The 21,566-nt window shown below is 35.5% G+C and overlaps 1 protein-coding gene and 1 pseudogene across 5 annotated transcripts in view; both read left to right on the forward strand.

The window, feature by feature from the left end:
• WDR7 (WD repeat domain 7) overlaps positions 1–21,566 on the forward strand; it is a 377,397-nt gene that overhangs the window by 283,907 nt on the left and 71,924 nt on the right. For all 5 annotated transcript variants that reach the window (XM_009434062.5, XM_009434059.5, XM_523934.7 and 2 more), the window contains 2 exons: positions 2,376–2,525; positions 3,148–3,230. In XM_009434062.5, the coding sequence (XP_009432337.3) occupies positions 2,376–2,525; positions 3,148–3,230 (233 nt within the window). The remainder of the gene's footprint in view (positions 1–2,375; positions 2,526–3,147; positions 3,231–21,566) is intronic.
• Positions 21,102–21,301, forward strand: LOC112206322 (small nucleolar RNA U3; annotated as a pseudogene).

Raw genomic sequence — 21,566 nt, forward strand, 5'->3', positions numbered from 1 at the left:
CAATCTGAATTATAGCAGGCATATGAAAACTCAAATACATTAAAGGTGTTCACATTTTTCACATGTAAGTACCTACTTGTCATCAAAACTAAACTTCTTATTTAGCACTGGCTCTCTAACTGTAAACGAAAAATGTAAGTCATAAACTTGCTAATTGTTTTTCCTATTACTTGTCACAGATAAAGACTTGAATGCCAATTGATTCCCACATTCTTAGTGTTCAAACTAATTGCCCACATCTAACTGGAAAACTAGTAAAGAACAATGAGCCAATTATAGGAACTTTCCTATAGGTCTTAGTAGGAGGAAGAAAAGGAAAGGATGATCAGCTCTTAAATTTTTTTTAAAGGTTTATTCCATTTCAGCATGAATAATGGGCAGACTCAGTGTCCATAGGGTATGGGCTCTGTCTGAGTTGTTTTTCCTGTAGCTATGATGAATTTTTAAAATACTAAATAAATACCTCTGAGTCTGCTCAGATAAACTGAAACCTATTGGGCCTATGTCTGCCCCAGAGCTATCCCTAATAGGCATGCTGTAAATATTTGTGCCATGCATTTCGCTGGGAGGGGAGGAAAGAAAGTCCTAATAGCATTTTGTATAGGCTTATGTGAGGCACTGAGGCTTTGAATTCCTATCTAAAATAAATTTGTAGACTTAAGGGTGTGCATTTTTCTAATAGTGCATAATGTTATAGTAAGGTTCCACTAGATTTAAAATGCACATATGTATGTATTTATTTTGTAGGTATTATATAGTTTTATATAATGTGTGTATATATATATGAGCATAAATGGCCAATTTTATTAGTCTTGGAAGGTTTTTTTTTGCCAGTTTTTCCCATCAGTGGAATATGCACAGGTCATAATATTGAATATAGTGAATAAGCCTCACATTAGTCTGACAGGTCCTTGTATTAATTGTGTTTTCAAACTTCATTTGCACCATTTACATATGAGTATTTTTTAAAAAATGAACTGTTAGAATACCCATGCTTTGAATTCATTCTACTCCAGCTTTTGGTTGGAAAGATAATTTTAAAGTAACAGTCCACATTTATTACCTTTAAAAACAAGTTTTCAGGCTGGTACTGTGGCATGTGCCTGTAGTCCTAGCTGTTTGGGAGGCTGAGGCAGGAGGATCGCTTAAGCCTAGGAGTTTGAGTCTAGCCTGGGCAACATAGTGAAGTGAAACCCTATCTGTAAATATTATATAATAAAAAATAAATAAATAAAAATAAATGAAACAAAACACACACACAAGTTTTCCACTTCATTGTTCAATCTTAGAGTATTAGAGTAAAATACTAAAGTATTTCTTATTATTATCTCTGACCTCTACCCCATTTCTATGCCTACTACCTTATGGCTCTTCCCAGGCTAGTCCACGGCCTGTTAATATTCTTTCTCCTCTGAACTATAAAGCTTACGATTGTATGGGGAAAATCACACTGAATTTATATTATTTGCCATGCTCATTATTTTTGGAGGCATGTTCATTTGGATTTTCCAACTTAATTGTAAAGCACTTAGAGAATAATTTCTGGGACACAGTGAGTGTGGTTAAAGTATTATTTGCAGTTGATCCTCAAACAGTAAGGGAGTTAGGGGCACTGATCCCCCTAGCAGTCAAAAACCCACAAATAATGTTTGACTGCTCCAAAACGTAACTACTCTTAGCCCACTGTTGACCAAAAGTCTTACTGATAACATAAACAATTAACACACATTTTGTATGTTATATATATATTATATACTGTAGTCTTACTATAAAGTAAACTAGAGAAAAGAAAATGTGAAGAAACTCATAAGGAAGTGAAAATCTATGTCCTATTCATTAAGTGAAAGTGGATCATCATAAAGGTCTCCATCCTTGTCATCTCCACATTGAGTAGGCTGAGGGGGAGGAAGTGGAGGGGATTAGTCTTGCTAATCAGAGGCTCAGAGGCAGAAGAAAATCTGAGTATAAGTCGGGTCATGCATTTCAAACCCATGTTTTTCATGGGTCAGCTGCACTATCATTACTTGAGAGCAAGGATCGTATCTTTTACTTCCTGGGCATCTGCCAACTTCTGTCTACTTCAGTTCCAAATGTACCAAATTCGCAAGTCCTCAATATGTTTCTTTTTAAACATGTCATGATAGTGTTGTATTAACGTCTCATATAATGTTCAGGAACTTACAGAATTCTATTAGGCAATACCTGTTGAGTTTTTATTATACTAAGTATTGTTTTTGTAAACAAAAGTATTTTCTGACTCACCCACAAGAAGTTCATTTTTTTCTATAGTATTAGAAAGTAAAAAATAAACCATGGCTAGAAATGTAAAACTATATCAGTGTCAATCATATCTACAGCATAGAAATGTTTTGTAGGTACACAGACATACGGCTCTTGCAGCAAATACCCAATCACAGCAGAATATGCACACAACAACTCTTGCACGAGCTAAAGGGGAAATTCTGAGAGTCATTGAAATTCTTATTGAAAAGATGCCCACAGATGTTGTGGATCTTCTCGTGGAGGTAAGAATATCCTGTTTTAAATGATCCATCAGCAAACTAAATTAAATATTCTAATGAAGTAATATAAATCAGTATCTTTATTTCCAGCATTTCTAAAAGAGATGAAGGGTGAGAGAGAAAGAATGAGTGTGTGTGTGTGTGTGTGTGTGTGTGTAAGAGAGAGATAACTAAAATTAACTTTTGTGCCATTTCTGGAAGACTTATTTAAATTTCCTCAAAAATCAAAAATGATTTTCAAGTTCATTCACCATTCACATGGAATTGGTCTGTAATATGTAAAGGTCTGTAATATGTAAAGGTTATGTTCCCTTTGACATCTTTCATTACAAATAAAATATATAATGTGTTGAATAATGTATTATGTACATAAATATGAATTGACTTTCAAGTAAACAAGTCTGTTGTCTTTATTTTATTGCACTGTCCTTTAAATTTCTTTTCACAGATAAGAGAAAGGATAGACTGTAGTACACACATGGCTTAAATTGCTTTTTTTTTATTTTAAATACTAAAATAAAGCTATATAGACTTTTTATGGGCAAATGAGGCCTAAATTAATCATTTACATTTTGGAAAATTAAGTATTTGAAATTAATTTTAAATCTGTTCTTTTCTGTCAAAGGTTATGGACATCATTATGTACTGCCTTGAAGGATCTCTAGTTAAAAAGAAAGGTCTTCAGGAATGTTTCCCAGCCATCTGCAGGTAAAGAAGCCTTCAAGAGCATGCAAAATAAATAATTTTCAGTAACAAATAATTTGAAAAATTTTTGGCATGGTGTTAATAGTCTTGATCAATTAGAAATCCAGTTATTTATTAATGTCTGCTTACTTTCTAAAACAATATGGGCAGGTTACAGTTAAAAACAAAAATATAGTAGAGTTAGCTATTTGAAATTGGGTGATGAAGATATTTTGCTCAAACCTTAGAAAAAATGAGTAAGGGAGAACATTCATTGAGTATGTCTGTATTCTTATATTCATTACTCTAATTATTATTTACATTACACAATTGAGTTAGGAAGCTTCTGGCTTTGGAAAGAAAATGTTATTTTCTGCCAGCAGACATCTTTGTGCCACGCTTTCACTGATAAAGTTTATTTTTAATACCAAGGCCAGTCTTTGCATTACGTTCTCTTAAGTATAGGTGTTTTCCTTATGAGAAAGCAGGAAAAGAAGCCAAGAAAAGTTAAAACTTTCATAAACAATGTTGCATTTGCTAAGTATAACTTTATAAATTATATATATATACATAATTTAATAATTATATAGCATATAATTATTATAGCATGAAGGGGTATTTTTAGAGCCAAAGTGTAGTAACGTTATGTTTATTTTTCTTTCAAAGCTGTTTTAAGCTTGGTTCTCAAAATGCTTATAGATTGAGGTACATCCAGTTAAAAAAGGTTTAATCTCCATGCGGTCGATAGAAATAGTATTTAAATCTGTTGAAGATAATTGTTTTTGTAGAAAACAGAACAACCAGTTATTCATAGTTATATAACATTTTTCTTTTTAAGACAAGTTCAATGATATTCTATTTTTGCTCATTTTTATGAATACATTGTAGTAGAAAGCTTCATTTTAGACTACAGCTTTCCTGAGAGCAATGGCATTACCTGCTATACAAATGTATTTCAGCACGTGATTGTACTCTATGAGCCTTCGCATATCTTTTTCTGTATTTACAATAGACCTTGTATCCTATCTCTTTATTTTGCAGTTTCTGATTCATGCATCCCAAAATTTAAAAACATAAACACAAATTTAAAAAAAATTATACTGTAGCATACCTGTTTACAGATGCATGTTTTCTTCTGATGGGGTTTGGCAAATTAGAATACAGCCGTGTTTTAACATTATGCCGTGTGTTTGGTTTATGGTCTTCTTCTTAAGAATTGTATATATTAAATCTTATGCACAATTAATTGATTTTAAGAATACAGGTAGTTGTTATTTTTCCGGTTGACTATTTTCAATGGGAATGTCTAAGTGAAAATGTACTTTTGCCTGTCACTTCCTGGAGGTGATGAGGAAGCAGTTTTATTAGGGCTTATTTTACTGAATTTTAACAGTGCTCCTTACAGCACCAGCCACTGGCATGTAAAGAAGCTTCCTGGAATTAACATGAAAGTGCTCAATGTTTAAAGGATCTGTTTTTCCCCTCTGCTGGAAGCCTACCTCCTCCACAAGCCATATACTCAGTCCCTAAAACCACCTTAGTCTGCTGCATATCCACTTTCGTTTCCTATTATGTGGTCAGTGAAGAGTCAGGGTTCTGCTAGAATGCTAAGGAGACGTGTGTCTTAACTGAAGGCTCAGTATAAATTTTTTCTGATTTGGCAGAAAGGAGTTCTATTTTGTTTATCAATTTAATAACATTTATTGAACACCTACTGTGTATCAAGTACTAGCCAGGCCCTGGGGAAACAATGATGAATAAGATGATATCCTCACGGGGCACAGGGGAGGTAATTATACAGACAGATGATTCCAGCTTCTTCCTATGCTGGAGTAGAATTACATACCAGGGACTGAGGTAGGCAATAAATGGAGTGCTTAATTCTGGGTATGGGAGTCTGAGAAAGTTTCACAAAGGAGAAGGCATAATAATAATAATAATAACCTGTGGAAAATGCCTTAATAAAAGTGTCTGCCAAATGGAAAGAGGGATTTTCCCTCTGAGGGAGTTGTGGTGATGGAAAAGTGGTGGTGGATTCTGGAAGCTTCACAGAAGAGTTGATGGGGTGGGCTTTACAGGATAATTAGGGGTGTGTCATCTTGAATTGCAGAGGGAACCAGGCTGGCAAATGTTTGGCAGCACAGCAGTGTACAGCAAGTTTGGTAAATGCTGTGTAGTAGAGTGGCTAGAACGTAGGTTGAGGATAGGAGTCTAGTATAGTGCCCGAGTATAGAGGGCTTTGAATTTCATAGGAAAGAGTTTGACTATTACAGCAGGTCCTTGAATAATGTCATTTCATTCAACATCATTTCATCATAATGTTGAAGAGAAAAAAATAATTCTCAGCTGGGGTCACTGTCTATGTGGCCTTTACACTTTCTCCTCAGGTCCATGTGGGTTTTCTCTGGGTACTCTGGTTTCCTCCCACATCCCAAAGATGTGCCCATTAGGTGAACTAGCATTTCTAAATGGTCCCCATCTGAGCGAGAGTGTCTGGCGTGTGCACGCGCACTCTGCCATGGAATGGCATCCTATCCAGGGCTGGTTCTGCCTAGTGCCCTGAGTCTCGCTGGGAGAGACTCCAGCCATCCATGATCCTGAACTAGAATAAGTGGGTAAATAATGATCTTACTTGTTTTTGTCACTGGTAGGTGGAGTTCTTTCCCTGCTTTGTTATTAGTCGCAAAGCAGGAAAAAGTCAAGCAGGGTTTATTCCTGGCCAGGCCTGGAGAAGGAAAGAACTCTTGGTCTAAAGACACCCTCTCCCCGACAAATAGAAGGCATGGTGCGTTTAAGGACCGGGTATGGGGAGGGAGAGGGATGTTAGCATGCACAGGGTGGGACCCCAGATGCACAGGCTCAGTGCATAAACATACGTCTTCATGCAACCCATGACACAAAATGGCGAGGTGTTCTTTTGGGGGAGGGAATTTTAGCATTATAATGATAATATTAAGGATCTAAAGGCATCTAGGGGTCACTTGTTCCAGTTTGTGCCAGTTGGGGATCTTATCTCCCTCTGGTATCTGGTCAGGAATGGAGAAGCTCTGGTGCTACTGGGCTGTCTGGTTTCTTTATGCAGCTGTGCCTACAAATAAAGGGCATAAATAAAGAAAAACAGTAAGAAAAAGAACTTTTCCAATTATTTCATCAGGGTGGTCCTGGTAACATTTTTATTAATCTTTCTTAAATGTATGTAGAGCTCAACTTTATTTCAGTGTTTAATATTGGAAGTGTTTTGGGTCTTTCTGAGTTTGGTGATGTTTTTGTGACCAGAAATGTGCCATAGAAACATAACTATTTATTTATATCAATTAGCCTGTGGTACAACTGGTTTCATTATAGGTCAGTTTTCAAGAATATATTAAATCCTCACATTAAGTGAGGACTTACTGTATTTGATAGGCAATAGAAAGTCAGAAAAAGTTAAGCAAAAATGTGTAATTCTTCTACCAGAACATAGTTGATAACACATAATTTTATGAAACATCAGATTTATAACAAAGTTATTAAGTTATGTAGATATTATTAAGATTATGAAAATAAAGTCCACATAGGCCCATTTATTTGTGAGTCAGCACATAAACATAGAAGAATGATTAACAATATAAGCTTGTAGCTTATGCTAAATGTGAGTTGCCATAGATGATAAATTATAGAGGACTTCAGAGAACACTAAGCTTGCATGGGATCTCAGAGGTTTTACAGGTCAATGCCACTCCATCTGTTGGCTGATTTTTACTAGGTTAATATATGAACAACAACAAAGGTAACATATCAGTAGGAGTTAAAATTATTTTATTGAATATCTGCCATGTCTGTACCGTTGGATTCTACTAGGTGCCTTACAGCACTTTTGAGTCTTCTATATACAAAATGCCTTTCATGAAATAGGAAACTCCAAAGTCAATGGCATGAATATCTGTGGTTCAGATACGTGATGTTTGTTTTTAAAATCTTTATATAGTTTTGTATTCTTTTTTTTTGTTTCCTTCCTTTTACCTTTTTAAAAATGTGCTCTGGGTTTTATCTTAGACTAATCTCTTTAATGTTGCCTTATGTCAGCCTTCGGTTGCTGTGGTTGACAGACCACAAAATGGTGTGAAACTTCATTAGTGTTCTTCATAAATGAAATATTTATGGATGCATCCAGAAAAGTGCTTATGATTTGGGTATTCACACAATATTATTTTTCCATGGATCTCTCTAAGAATAATGTGAAAATCCAAAATGTATACAAAATATTAGCTAATATGTATTTCAAAGTAATATATAAGTAAAAAACTACCAGATGACATTATTGCTTTCATATCTGTAAAAAAGTAATAAATAATTTTTAGTCAGCATTGTAAACATGATCTTCACATCTAAAGTTGTATTAATTTAATTAAGAGCTAATATAGTATCCTGAAGTCATTGAGTATTTAAAAACAGAATGTATTCTGACTTGTGGTAAACATAAAATTATTCTCTGTGAGTCCAAAGATAAAGTAGCATTGTATATAGAATGCTGAATAATCCTGAATTTGGTTTTTTTGGTTTTATTCTGTTGTTTAGTTTTTTTCACCTTCACCAGTGGGCTTGTAGGGTTTTTTTGTTTGTTTGTTTGTTTGTTTTGTGGGTTTTTTTTTTTTTTTTTTTTTTGAGATGGAGTCTCACTCTGTTGCCAGGCTGGAGTGCAGTGGCGCAATCTTGGCTCACTGCAAGCTCTGCCTCCCAGATTCAAGCAGTTCTCCTGCCTCAGCCTCCCAAGTAGCTGGGACTTCAGGTGTGAGCCACCATGCCCAGCTCATTTTTGTATTCTTTTTTCAGTTGAGATGGGGTTTCACCATGTTGGCCAGGATGGTGTTGATCTCTTGACCTCATGATCTGCCTGGCTCGTCCTCCCAAAGTGCTGGGATTACAGGCGTGAGCCACTGCGCCCAGCCAGTCTTGTAGTTCTCGTGTGCACCTGGGTTTTCATTTTTAGGTTCAGGATTTTAAAACTTTAACGTGGTAATTTCTCTAAGATTTTCTTTATTTTGATAGTTATTTATCAGGTTGCAAATTAAAATTTCCATTTTATTAAAGTCCCGTTTATTAATGATTTCATAATGACTTAATATATAATTTAATGAGTGTTACATTCAGTCACCAAACTACAGTGTTAACTGAATTTCTTTGTTCTGTGATAACTTTCTTCAAAACATATTTAAAATTTGAGCTATAAACTGCTTATCCATTGAAAGCATCGATACAAAAAATTTAGTTTTAAAAATTTCGTTCATATAATAGCTTTTCTATCAGCTGTTAAAACTTTCGATGTCTTCTGTTTGAAAACAGAAATGGGTTAGAACACATACCAGTAAAATTTGATAGACATTCTTTCTATATCACTGACTGAATCTCGCTTGTTGATATTAAAACATGGGATTATAGCAGTGCATAATTAATAATATATTTTTCATTTATATCGCACTTTGCAGATTAAATGTTTTCAAACCTATTAATTCACAAGCAAATTAAAGAAGACACTATGTAAATGTAAACATTTTTGGAGAATTAGATAGTGATATTTATAGTGATATTCATTAGTTAAGTGACTAATAAAGTTCTAACTCCAAGATAAAACCCAAACCTTCTTATTCATCATTATTTTTTATATCTAGCTTTTAACCTGTATGTATTTATCCATCTGTGTATGCATGTACACATACATACACACATACTTAAAACATCCACTTACCCTGTTCCATAAAGGAGTTTAAGCAGCTTTGAAAGTGACCATCAAATGTAAAAATAGTGAAGAAATTGAGGCAAAGGAAGAATAAGAGTAGGAAAGCAAGACAAGGCCAACATGAGAATAGAAGTCCTCTGTATTTGCCAGAGGTGAGCCATACATTTGTGTCTAAACTTTTTAGGGGCTAATGTGCAAAGAAGAGCTGACTTTTCTGAACAGTCTCACTGTTCAACTCTTCTATTATGCAATTCATGTCCAACTCTATAAAAATCTATCCTATGAACAGTGTGACTGTCCTAGAATAGTCTGTAGCTGTCTGTAAGACTGAGGTCAGCATGAAATTGCAGGTTCTCATAGAGAAGACATAAAATGTGTGTGTAGTTTATAAACCAGGTAGTTTTAGAGATTCCGTGACCGTCAAGAACATGCTAGGAAGGAGCTCACACAACTGAATATTAAATAAGGTACATTCAGTGCCTATTAGCTGAGAGAACTGAGGACACAGATAGGAAGGTGAAATTTAGAAACATGCAGAGTACTTACTCCCTGTCAGGCACTGGGGAGAAGAATGATCTCAGAATACTGTTCCCAGACTACCTTCAAGAGAATGACCTGATTTCTAGGATCCACATGAGAGCCACTACAGCTGACTTTCCTGAAGCCTGGCAATTTCATAGCCTCCCCTGGTGATTCTTATGAACACTAAACTTTGAAAACCAAGTACTCTAGTAATCCAAAATCAAGAAAAACAAAACCTGAGTCATTGTTCTCTGTGGCCATGTTGTGTTATGTAAAACCTTAAGTCCTTGGATGTTTATTCATTTATATATTGAATAAACTCAGAATTTCTAAGGAAATGCCTGAGGATATTCCTTCAGCCCATGCATTCCAGAGATACACCATGAGCTTTTAAAGACTTGATCTTAGTGCCACAGAATGCCTGCTGATGACTTTAAGTGCAAACTTTCATTAATCAGGTTTTATCTAAAACTCCGCTGAGAAACACAGAGCACTAAGAAGCTAGTTTAGAATACATGTGGTCCATTTATTCCTCAGAGTATTCTAGTTTACATCCCTAGATTGGGTGAAACTATCCAAGAGCTGCATGTTTGGCCTAGGCTGTCTGTTCTCCTCCGGGGTTTCCTTGCCCATGTTCCTCTTCAGCATTAGACCTGCCATTTGCATGGAGTCACCTTTCAAGGGAGTGCATAAGAACATGGTGGCCCCGTTATCGCAGGGCTGTCGTGTTGATGTCACTCAGTACATTGTTTAGTGTCCCTTCTACGAAGACTCAATCAAGACATTTCTTTTAAATCTAGATGACAGCCCATTTTTGTTTTCCTAAGGAACTTAGAATGTGGGGGTTTTTTTTGTTTGTGTTTGTTTGTTTGTTTTTCCCGTATAACCGGTGTTAATTTTAAAATTTGCCTTGGGCATTAAGCAGTTCAAAGCCAAAGTCCCTGCTTATGTCTAGGAAGTTATGGCTTTTGTCTCCTATATTCCTTCCCTCATAATCATACCTTCAGCTTTGTCTTTTTTGTCTTTTTACTGTATTCTAGAAGCTTCCCTAAGTCCTTTATGTTATGTGTGTGTGTATGTATTATGTATGTGTATATGTACCTAAGTACATATATGTATGTGTATATATGAAATACATGGTTTTATTTCAAAAGCCATGAAAGTAAAAATCATTGTAAGAATATTATCAGCTATGATTATTTTCTAAAATAAAAAAGACATTTTTTGTATTAACTGAAATACTTTAGCTCTTCCTGGAGTTGTTTACATAGCTATAGATATTTTTCTATAATAAATCCAGTAAAAGTTATAAAAATCACACACTATTAACTAGCTGTATTAATGTTATAGTCATAGCTTTAAATATTTCCTAATAATTCACATTTCACTTTCTGGGATATTAATAATATAGTGTCATCTACTAATAATACAAGAAAATTACTTAGATTTCAGTGCCCTTGAAAAAATGTAGCGCACACATCCTTCAAAACACAGTTATACAAAATAGTTCTCCTGTCAGATGTTTTATCACTGTAACAAATATGGCTGTATTATTTTATAGGAATCAAACTGCATCCATTTTAAAGCACAAACGTATTAGCCACAAGACTGCTGCAGCACTGAATTAGTTTTATGTTTATAAATGAGCAGAATAGGAAGCACAATAAGGTAACATTTAAGAAATGAGTCTCTATAGGTTCTTTCCCAGCTGGGCCTTGGCTTTGCCTTCATACGTCTCCTCGGTGATCTTCAAAAAGGCATCATCTAGCACTCTAGATAATTATTGTTAGAGGGTTCTGAGTAATTTACATTTAATTGCCTGGACTATAAATAATACAGCATCCTCAGTTAAAAATACCCTAGACGCCAAGAAAGTAGAACTGACTCCTTTCAAGGCTTGGGAGGATAAACATCACTGAAATTTCTTCAGAATTCCTTGTTAAAATTTCTTTGCAAGTTGCCATGTTACTGAACTCAGATCCCCTTGTGAAGTCCCTCACGCAGAAGACCAATCAACACGGAGTGTGCCATGCTTGACTCAGTTGGATTATGTGTCTTCCTTTGGTCACTGGATCAATGCTGACTGGTGTTACACTACTTAGTGTGCTGCAGCATCATGAAACGTGAAGGCGTAGAGCAGTACTTGCGGTGTGTTCTGCACAGATGCTACTGAGTCCAGAGAAAAGCACTCTAGAACCTGTATGTGTGATACGCACATGTTCCAAAAGGAATGCTTGTTTTTTATTTGGCAAAAGTATTCTTTACTAATGTCAGAATAGAGAGGTTTAAGCTCTTGGAAGCTACTATCAAGGCTCTGTTAGAAATGAAGATAAAATACTTCTACAAATATAATGTACTTTGTAAGTTTACGGTGATTGTATTATGATCTTGAGGTCTGGTAGTGGCGTAATGCATGACAAATAAAGGATTAGGGTTGTTTTTTAATGAAATTGTAAGTCATAAGAGATTTTAGGATTTCTTCAGAGCAAAAATTAGATATGCCTCTAGACGTGATTTTTGGTCACTTAAAACTGCACAGTTGTACATTATATGCACGACTGCACATTATAAGTAGCTTAAAACTGCACATTATAAGTAGCTTGAGGAAAGGGGCTTTCCCCTTCATTTCTTTTATAGCAACTAGTAGAGGACTCCAACTAGCCAAAGACCACATGTCCCAGCATTCCCAGATAGGTCCTTATTTCACTCACTTTTATTGTTTTAAGTTAAGGCAGTTTATTTGATGTATAACCAAGAATGATTTAATTTTATGGTTTTCAAAGACTTGTCAAATAAATTCACAGATTCAAAAAAAAAAAAGATCCTTTGTTGGGCTCTGTCCCAATTTTTAGTTTAAAAAAATATACGCCCTCAATGTAGCCACTCAGTTCAGTAACTGTGCTTGAATAATGACACTAGCTATGGCGCTTCATGTGTTTAGTCCTTAATTTCATCCTAATAAATGACATCAGTTATTTCGCTTAAGCAGTGACCTTACTGCATTATTTTTATAGAATTACAAGTTGTAAAATTTTGATTCTATAAAAGACCTTCTGTTATGACTTACTGCCTCCTGTCCTTCATTTTAAAAACAGGCAAGCTGATGAGCTTTTTTTGTGCTGACAATCAGACCAAAGTGAAGCCCAGCTTTCCTGAACAGATCTCATCCCTGCTCTGTGCTCTTCAGAGTGGGGTGTGCACTGTTACACAGGCTTACACGTGTCAGGGGCACACATGGAGTTCAGCCATCTCATCAGAGGATGAGCTGACCATTGCTGAGTTCCAAGCCCAGGCCTCTTCCTCTCCATCCTTCATCTCATTTTCTCTCTATGGCATCTCTTTCTCAGCCTGGAAGTGTATTTTGTTCTCTTGTAAAAACCCTTCCTTCTCTCTGCATCTTCTCCACCTACTGTCCAGTCCATCCTTCTCCAGGACAAGGAGTTTACACTTCATCCAGTTTGTCACCTCTCCCACTCTCTTCATCTACTGGAATCTGATTTTTGCCCCCACTGGTTTTCTAAAGTCTTTCTCTCTCTCTCTCTCTCTCTCTTTCCCTTTGGTTACAAGCAATCTTTGATTACGAAATGCTTTTCAGTCTTTAAAGTAGTGGTTCTCAAACTTTTTGGTCTCAGGATCTCATCAAAATTGAAGACCTGAGTTTTTGTTTATGAAGGTTGTATCTATATTTTCATCTTTTAAAAATTAAAACTGAGCATTTTAAAAATATTGATTTATTTAAAATAAACTCATTTTGCATTGATGTAGAAATATTTTATGAAAAATACTTTCCAAAATGAACAAATATTGAGAAAAGTAGCCTTGCTTTACATTTGTCAGATCTCTTTACTGTCTAGAAGACAGGTGGAATTTAATATCTATGCATGTCTTTCATCTGTTGCAGTATATTGTTTTGGTTGGAATATATGGTCAGAATTTTAAAATCTGCTTGCGCAGACGTGTAGTTGAAAAGTGAGGAATGTTTTAATAGCCTTTTCAGGTAATTTTGTATCTTCTTGGGCACTACACCAAAACTCAACATGTGATTGTTTTTTAAAGGTTAGTTGCAGTATGGAATCTGCAGTCACATGAACTTTACTGTTATATTAAATCCACCAGTGTATCTTGCACTTTGAATGGGTCTTTCACCTGCCTGTGATTTTGTAACATTATGCACTGGTCTTCGGAGAATGTTGGTCCACTGAGTTATGTTGTCTCTCCATATATGGTCACTTTGCATTTAACAATATTAAAATAGCACATTTGCTAATATTACTGCTGATCTCCTCAAAAAAGTTAGTTTTGAGAAGCCAGATACAGGCTTCCAAAATTCTTATTTTTACTTAAAAGCTTGAATTTATCGTTGGCAATAAATCTTGTCAGTTGTTTTCCTGGAAAGGCTTAACTTTGTTCATATTCAAGAAAGTATCTCTCAAATAACTGTAGTTTTTCTCTCAGTTATGCTTTCAAGTAAATGGTGTTCGATGAAAAAAGCAGCTAGTTCATTTTGCAAGTCAATCTGACGAGTGTTTTTCTCCAAGACAACCATGAGATTTCAGTATACAGAAGTGCTTTGTGTGTACTTTCCACTTTGTCACACTGAATATTGGAACAATGTGTACTCAAGGGTTGAAATTTAATTGATTAATAACTTTTTCATCATGGATATTCTGAAGTGAAACTGTTCTGTTGTTTTGCTCACTGCCAGCGTGGCAGTGAAGAATATAGCAACTGCTAAACTAGTACGTGTCAGTGCCCCTGCCTTGATTCGGGTTAAAGTGCCAGCAGTTTTACCCACCATTGCTTTTGCATCATCAGTGCAAAGTCAACACGATGAAAAGGTCAAATAATATCTCAGTATTTTTATGAAAAATTGTTTTGATCTCATAGACTTCTCAAAGGAAAGGCATCTGCAAACCACAGTTTGAGAACCACTGATGTAGTGAAATCCTTTTGCACAGAATCATGAAACATATTTTTTCTTTCTTAAAACTCGTTATTTTCTGCATCTCCCATATCCCAAAGTGATAACCTTTCCTACAATCCAGTACCTGGAGAGAAGGTAGGCTAGATTTCAGGAAAACTAAGGCTATGTTTCCTGTAGCTCAATAGAAATCCTGAAACTTCTACTTATTTTAAAGGACCATTAACTTTTCTTGGGATTCCTGACTGTCCTCAAATTCCAGTGCCACTGGTTCCAGAAGGGGACCTCCTTAAGGAACCATGGGCATTTGATGTTAAATCACTATGGTACATAATACTTGGTAGCAAATCTGCCTATTGTTTTGAGGTCATATTATAGATGACGTCCTCTTAAATGTGTCAGGCTTGCTATTCTTGAAGTGCCATTCTCAAATTCTGTAGGCTCAGGGCCCATTAGTCTTTTTTCTTTTCCTTTAATAAGGCCAAGCTTATTCCTACCTCAGAACTTTTGTTGTTGCTATTTCCTCTGCCTAGAAGGCACCTCCTCCAGATATTGACGAAGCCTGCTTGGTCTCATCGTTCAGGTCAACCTCCTCTGACCTCCCTATGTATAATAGCCTCCTCGCCATCACTCTCACATTATTACCCTTTTAGCTTCACAGAATTCTATAATCTGCACTCCTCTTGTTTATCCTTTTTTTACTCATTAGGCCCTTAAGAACAGGGAACTTCTCTGATAATTTCCTATTATAGTCCCAGCAACCTTAACTGTTGAATGATGAATGCAGAGACCCTGTGCCTGCACTGAGGATTAAAGAGCCTGCTCCTAGAACAGAGAGCCAGGGCGCACACTCCCGTACCTCTTCCTCACACCCTCTTCCTCACCTTTGTTACCTTGGCTTTCCCTTCTCTAGTTCACAGTTACCTCTCCCCATCCTAAATGTCATCTCATCTGTCAATTCTAAGGTTATCTTACAGTTTCTTCTCAGCAACCCTAAGCATTTGTGTTTAGCTTGCATTTGTGTCTTTGAAACAAAATTCTCAAAGATACAGAATATATATAATTCCCTAAAATATGGAATTTATATATGAAATCTTAAGATATATACACACGTGATGTATATATCTTAAGCTACATATATACTGTATATCTGTATTATATCTTAAGATATTTATATGCACACTATATGTATATACACATGCACATATACATATATGCATATATACACTGTGTATATAGTCTGCTTTTTCAAAGATTTAAGACTCTAAGTGAATAATTTTCAACCTCTTTAATCTTAGGACCCCTTTAAACTCTTAAAAATTATTGAAGAGCCCAAAGAACATTTGTTTACAGTGAGTTATAACTATCAATATTTGCCATATTAGAAATTTAAACTGAGAAATTTTAAAATTATTTATTTTGTTTAAAAAGAACCCATTATATGTTAACATAAAAATACTTTTATGAAAAATGATGTTTGCCAACCTCTTTGATGTCTGGCTTAACATAAGTCAGCTGAATTATCTTATCCGCTTCCACCTGTGATATCTCAGATCATGTAAAATCTGGAAAACTCAGCTATGCATTTGTGAGAAAATGAGAGTGAAAAGGGCAAATAACATCCTGGTGTCAGTGTGGACACTTGAGAAGCACTGCTCTCAGCTGTCCCTGTGGGACTGCCTCTGGTGAGACAGCGAATTCCAGGTGGTGAGGGCTCCCGCCTTTGCCACACCCAGCTGTGCAGTCTGGAGCACATCACTCGACTTCAGTTTCCTCCTGTATGAAACAAGGGGCTCTTGTGCCTGCTAACCTTGGCAACATTCAACTCCAAAATATTAAAATTTTTGCGTAGCAGCTACTTTTCTCGTGACTGACTTACAAATATATGATTACCAACCATTGTCTTACAATACTGAAACATGTTAAAATATATACATCTTAATGCAGGGCTATATGAATGCTGCAGCTTCTTTGATGCCTTCCTAAAAATTCTTTGAAATAATTACTCTCAAACCTAATCCTACACTAAGACTATTTAATGAACAAAGAACTCAATTAATATGGAAAGTAAATCACATGTTTTAAGAAAAACAAGGAGTTCCTATTTTGTTTAATGCTATTTTTGTATCTGATGAAGTTTTATGGAGAAAAACGTTTAAGTGGAAACCAAAGGGATAGTTTTTTAAAAGCATATTACCTCTCTTACATTCAGACAGTGGAATATTTTTCAGCACTATTAAAAAATTAGCTGTCAAGCCATGAAAAGACATGGAGAAATGCATATTACTAAATGCATATTACTAAATGCAAGAAATCAATCTGGAAAGGCTATCTATTATATGATCCCCAGCTATATGACATCCTGGAAATGGCAAAACTATAGTCAGAAAAAGATTAGTGGTTGCCAGAGGTCGGGGGAGAAAGGATTTTCAGGGTGGTGACACTATGTTATATGATACATATGATACTCTAATGGTATATGTATGCCATTATACATTTGTCAAAATCCATAGAATGTACAAAACCAAGAGTGAACGCTAATGTGAATGATATGTAAATTTATCAGAAAGCTGTCACCCTGGTGGAGGATATTGATAGTGGGGGAGGCTGTGTGTATGCAGAGGTAGGAGTAATATAGGAACTCTCTCCTCATTTTGCTTTGATTTTAAAACGTCTCTAAAAAATAAACCGTATTTTTAAAAAAGCATATCATCCACTCAGTATACTTATTAAAGAGATGAAAAATCAATAGAAACTTCAGTCATATTTAATGATGATATTTATAACACTATGTGGTGTTTATCTTTAGAACTGAAAATAAAAATGAAAATATTTTAACTGACTGGTTTTTAACATATAAATGGCTAATCTTAGTACCCAATTCCAAAATTAGAAAAAAACAAGCCACTCAACAAATAGGAATCAAAAAATGGAACTTGTTCAATTTAACAAAGTAAAATAATTTTTAAGCACTTGTGTGACTTCCCTGAAAATTTCCAGTTCATTCAATTCTTCATTTGTCTGTGCTGTGTGCTATGCTGGGCCTGTCAGGCAGTCCCTGCCCTAAAGGGCCTTAAAGTTGGCTTGGCAGAGACAGAGAGGTCAATCAGTGAGCTGTCACAAACACTATGAGAAAAGGGTGTCCAGGACACACAGAAGAGACCCAGTGCCATGATAAGAGGGACACAAAGGAGGGAGCTGGCAGTTGTGCAGAGAGGAAAGGAGAACTGGTAGTATTTTTAGCAGAGTTTTCAAAGATGAGTAGATGTTTGTCAGGCAGATATATCCTTCTGACTCCAAAATATATGCTTATTTTTATATATAAGAATGACTCTCATTGAACGAAATACTAATTAAACACTATTGTGAATCGCTGACTAATGAATCAATGATTACTTTGCCAAAATTACAGTGTGTATTCTTTTACATTGCATATTTCATGGCAAAGAATGAAGAAATTCTCAAGCACTATGTGCATAGAACTGAACAATGCATGTAATGACTCAACTACTTTGGCTTTCCAGTAGATATTAAAGACATTAGTAGTGGCATGGAGGGTACTAACTTTAAAGGACTTGGGATATAATTTTCTCTAATTTACTTAAGATGTTACTTCTATATTCACAAGTAGAAATCCCTCTAAAATCATTGACATTAAAATTTAAAGTGTTTAATACTGTTTTTGCTGGATTTAACTGATTAACTTTTAGTTGACCTTTGTCAGAAGTTATGTTGGTATTTACATAGAATAATATGCTTTATATTAAAACATTCATTCACTTGTGTCCTCTAAATGAAATTATTTCTTACTAACAGTTGCCTCTATTAAATGTAGAGAACTGTGGCATACCATACAGCCATTAAAAAGATTGAGGTAAGCCATTTCTACTGACATGGAAAGATGTTAGCAAAAGAGAAATTTTAAAAGAAACTAGCAATATTGCAGAAGAGCATGTAAAATAAAATCATTTTTAAAAAAGAAAACTGTATGTGAAGATCAATATTCATACCTATACAGGTATATATATGAAGAGAAAAAGATCTGGAAAGACACACCCCAAGCTATGACTGGTGAATACTGGGGGTGATGGGAGGGAATTATTGGTAAAGAGTTACGTTCACTTCTTAACTGTTTTTCTATGATAAATCATCTGTGTTTCTCTTTTCAATGAGTGTGTGTTTCTTTAAAATTGGATATATATTAGAATAATGCAAATGAAAGAAATAGTAAAAAGTGTCATTGGGGAAACATTATAGCTATAACACAGATAAGATTTAAAAAATTCAAGGTAAAATAAGTATTTAAACTTTTGAACTGAATGAAAAAACGAATCTAGACAGAACAGTTAAAAGTCTGTATTTTCAGAGATAGCTTACCTTTTCTTAAACTTCGTTATTATGTAGACAGACTGATTGATTTTGCTTTTCAAGTGAAAAGCTGAATCAGCTCTGTTCACCTAAATGGGCACTTAAAATCTAGTAAGGAAATGAACACTGTCTACTTTAGAACAGTGCATGAGCTCATATTTTAAGAAACTCCTCCAAATCTGTGGTTTGTTTTTATCCCATATGGTGATTACAATAATGGGATGTAAAGTAGCTTCAGTCCTAAATTCCAGTAAAATTCTTAAGTTAGGTCTCATTTTATAGAATACATTTCATGATAAATAATTATAGATGTTACTTCTATATTCACAAGTAGAACTCCCTCTAAAATCATTCTAGTCCAGTTTGTCTATCCTAAAATCTTCCAGACAGGTGGCTGTCTTTTAATGCTAAAGTTCTTCATATTAAAACAAAAAACTTGACCTTCCAGCAGTATTCCATTTCACTGTATAACAGGAGGAATATTTAATTTTCAGCCTGTTTGAAATGCTACAGAAAAGTGTTTCAGACCAAATCCCTATTATATTAGCAAATTTAGATGGAAGCTATAAAATAATTTGCAATTATTATCAGGTTTATACTTGTAAATTGTAAGTATTTGAAAATATATAAATTTAAAATATTCTGAGCATTCATTTTCCTTATGTATTAGCATGTTATTAGTTGACACTTATTTGCCCTAGGAAAATAGCAAATTAACTACATCTTATTTAATCTCTCTGTAGTATATATTCAGAGATGCAGATGGATGATGATGATGATGATGATGATGATGATAGCTGACAAGGTTTGCATGCATCTACCAGTGTTTACTATGTGTCAGGCACTGTTTTAGGTACTTCTGTTGCATTAACTCATTTCAACCACACAATACCTTAATAAGTACCATTATTGTTCCCCTGTTCCATATCAGGACACTGAGACATAGACAAGTTAATGAACTTACTCATGGTTACACAATTAGTAAGTATAGATCCAGGCAATAAGGAACCTGTTTCTCAGCCATTGTACCTCAAACCCTAGATGTGCATGCTATTTTTCCTTGCAGGATTGCTGATGCCTGGATAGCCCAGGAAACATTTTTGATCTTGCTTGTAACATGCCAGCTACAGTGTGCTTGTGGCAAGTTTTTCAGAGGGAAATGAACTACTCAGCAGGAAATACTTATTGACTATTTACAGTGTGCAAAACCTTGATTGGGAAGTAGTGACTCTCAAATGGAATTCCCCAGTGTCTGTCACCATCCCAGAATAAGAGATATTTCATTTGGTTTTTTGAACTAGTGCTCTCCACAGGAATGATGCATTTCTGGAAAACATTGCCCCACCCTCCACCGTTCATAGCCCCCAAAACTAACACAGCTCGCCCTGAGCTGATGCCTTCACCAAAGCCACCTTGATGTCTATGAACCTTTCAAACATATTAGCAGCATGGCAGTCTGAAATTCTGGAGGGTGTATGCAAACATGTTCTAGAAAGTGCCTCTTCCTGAACAAAACTGTCCCCCTTGATTGTGGCTGTGGCATCCGTGAGGGCTGTTGACCAATTCTCTGAGAACCTACCCTTGAATCTTTTAGGCTGAGCTCCTCAAGTTTGTGGCCCTGAAAGAGCTCTTTGGCATCTTGTCCTGCCTAGCCAAGGAGGTTGAGGTAGTTGGTTGTCACTGGTACCTTCTTGAGGTCAAAGTGACATGTACATTGCTCCACTGTAGAAGTCCTGTTGTTCTTTCCTGCAGAACCAGCTTGCCTGTGTTGTGTAATCAAATCTTTCCTGTGGTTTATTGGGAATACCTCATAGGTATTTCCTTTCCCATCCAGTATGCATGATGAGTAAAGGGATGCAACATGCAGTTGATTCGATTTTAAATAATTTTTCTTTACATTAAGAATGTAACCTACATGCATATCCTGCAGACTGTAACCAAGTGGATCAATCTAAAAAGTCACTTTGTGTAAATTAAAACAAAAACGTGATACTTTTTTTCCTCTTATTGGCAAAAAAGTATGACGTTTGGTAATACCAAGTAGGAACACTCTTTTCGTGAAAAGTGAAGGCAATTTTGCATTGTCTACTAAAATTTAAAATGTACATATGCTTTGATGCAGCTTTGGTGACTATCCTACAAAAATACCTAGGTATACAAGGATCTGTGTACAGTATAACCTAAGTTCCCATCAGAAAAAGAATGGTTAAATAATATAATGCACATACACAGAACTACAATGCAGATGTGAGCAAGAATGACATGAGATCCATGTGTGCTGACATGAGAGGACCATCCCATGAAGAAAGCGAAGTTGCAGAAAAGTATGTGTAGTATGTACATCACTTTTGTATTAAAGGTTAGAAAATAGACGATACTTTCAAGGATCATTTCTATAGTTCGTTACTAGAGAAATTGCTCTGAATGTGTAGAGCAGCAGAAATCACAAAGAGGAGGCGCAGCATCCTCCCCTGAGCATGTTGCTTCCCTTCAACTGCGCTTTGCCATTACTGATGGTTCTTCTCTTCCTCTGCGAGAGTAAGAGGGAGAGGATGCAGTCTGAATGGGAAAAAAAAAAAGGGTAGAAAAAGCTCTCTTAAGATCCAGATCCAGTAAATAGTTAAGAGTAGTTACTGTTAGTGGGTGTGAAACATTTTAAATCAATGTTAAGAATTCCTAAAAACAACTCAATAAGAATTGCTCATAATACCTCGGTTACTTTTGAAAATACATATACAGATACTTAGGACAGTGCCTGATACATAATACTCAGTAAATGTTAGCTGCACATAGTAGTCGTTGTGGTATTATTTTGGGGAAAAAAAGATAGTTG

Source organism: Pan troglodytes, chromosome 17 (genome assembly GCF_028858775.2).
Source record: "Pan troglodytes isolate AG18354 chromosome 17, NHGRI_mPanTro3-v2.0_pri, whole genome shotgun sequence".
Lineage (NCBI taxonomy): Eukaryota > Metazoa > Chordata > Mammalia > Primates > Hominidae > Pan > Pan troglodytes.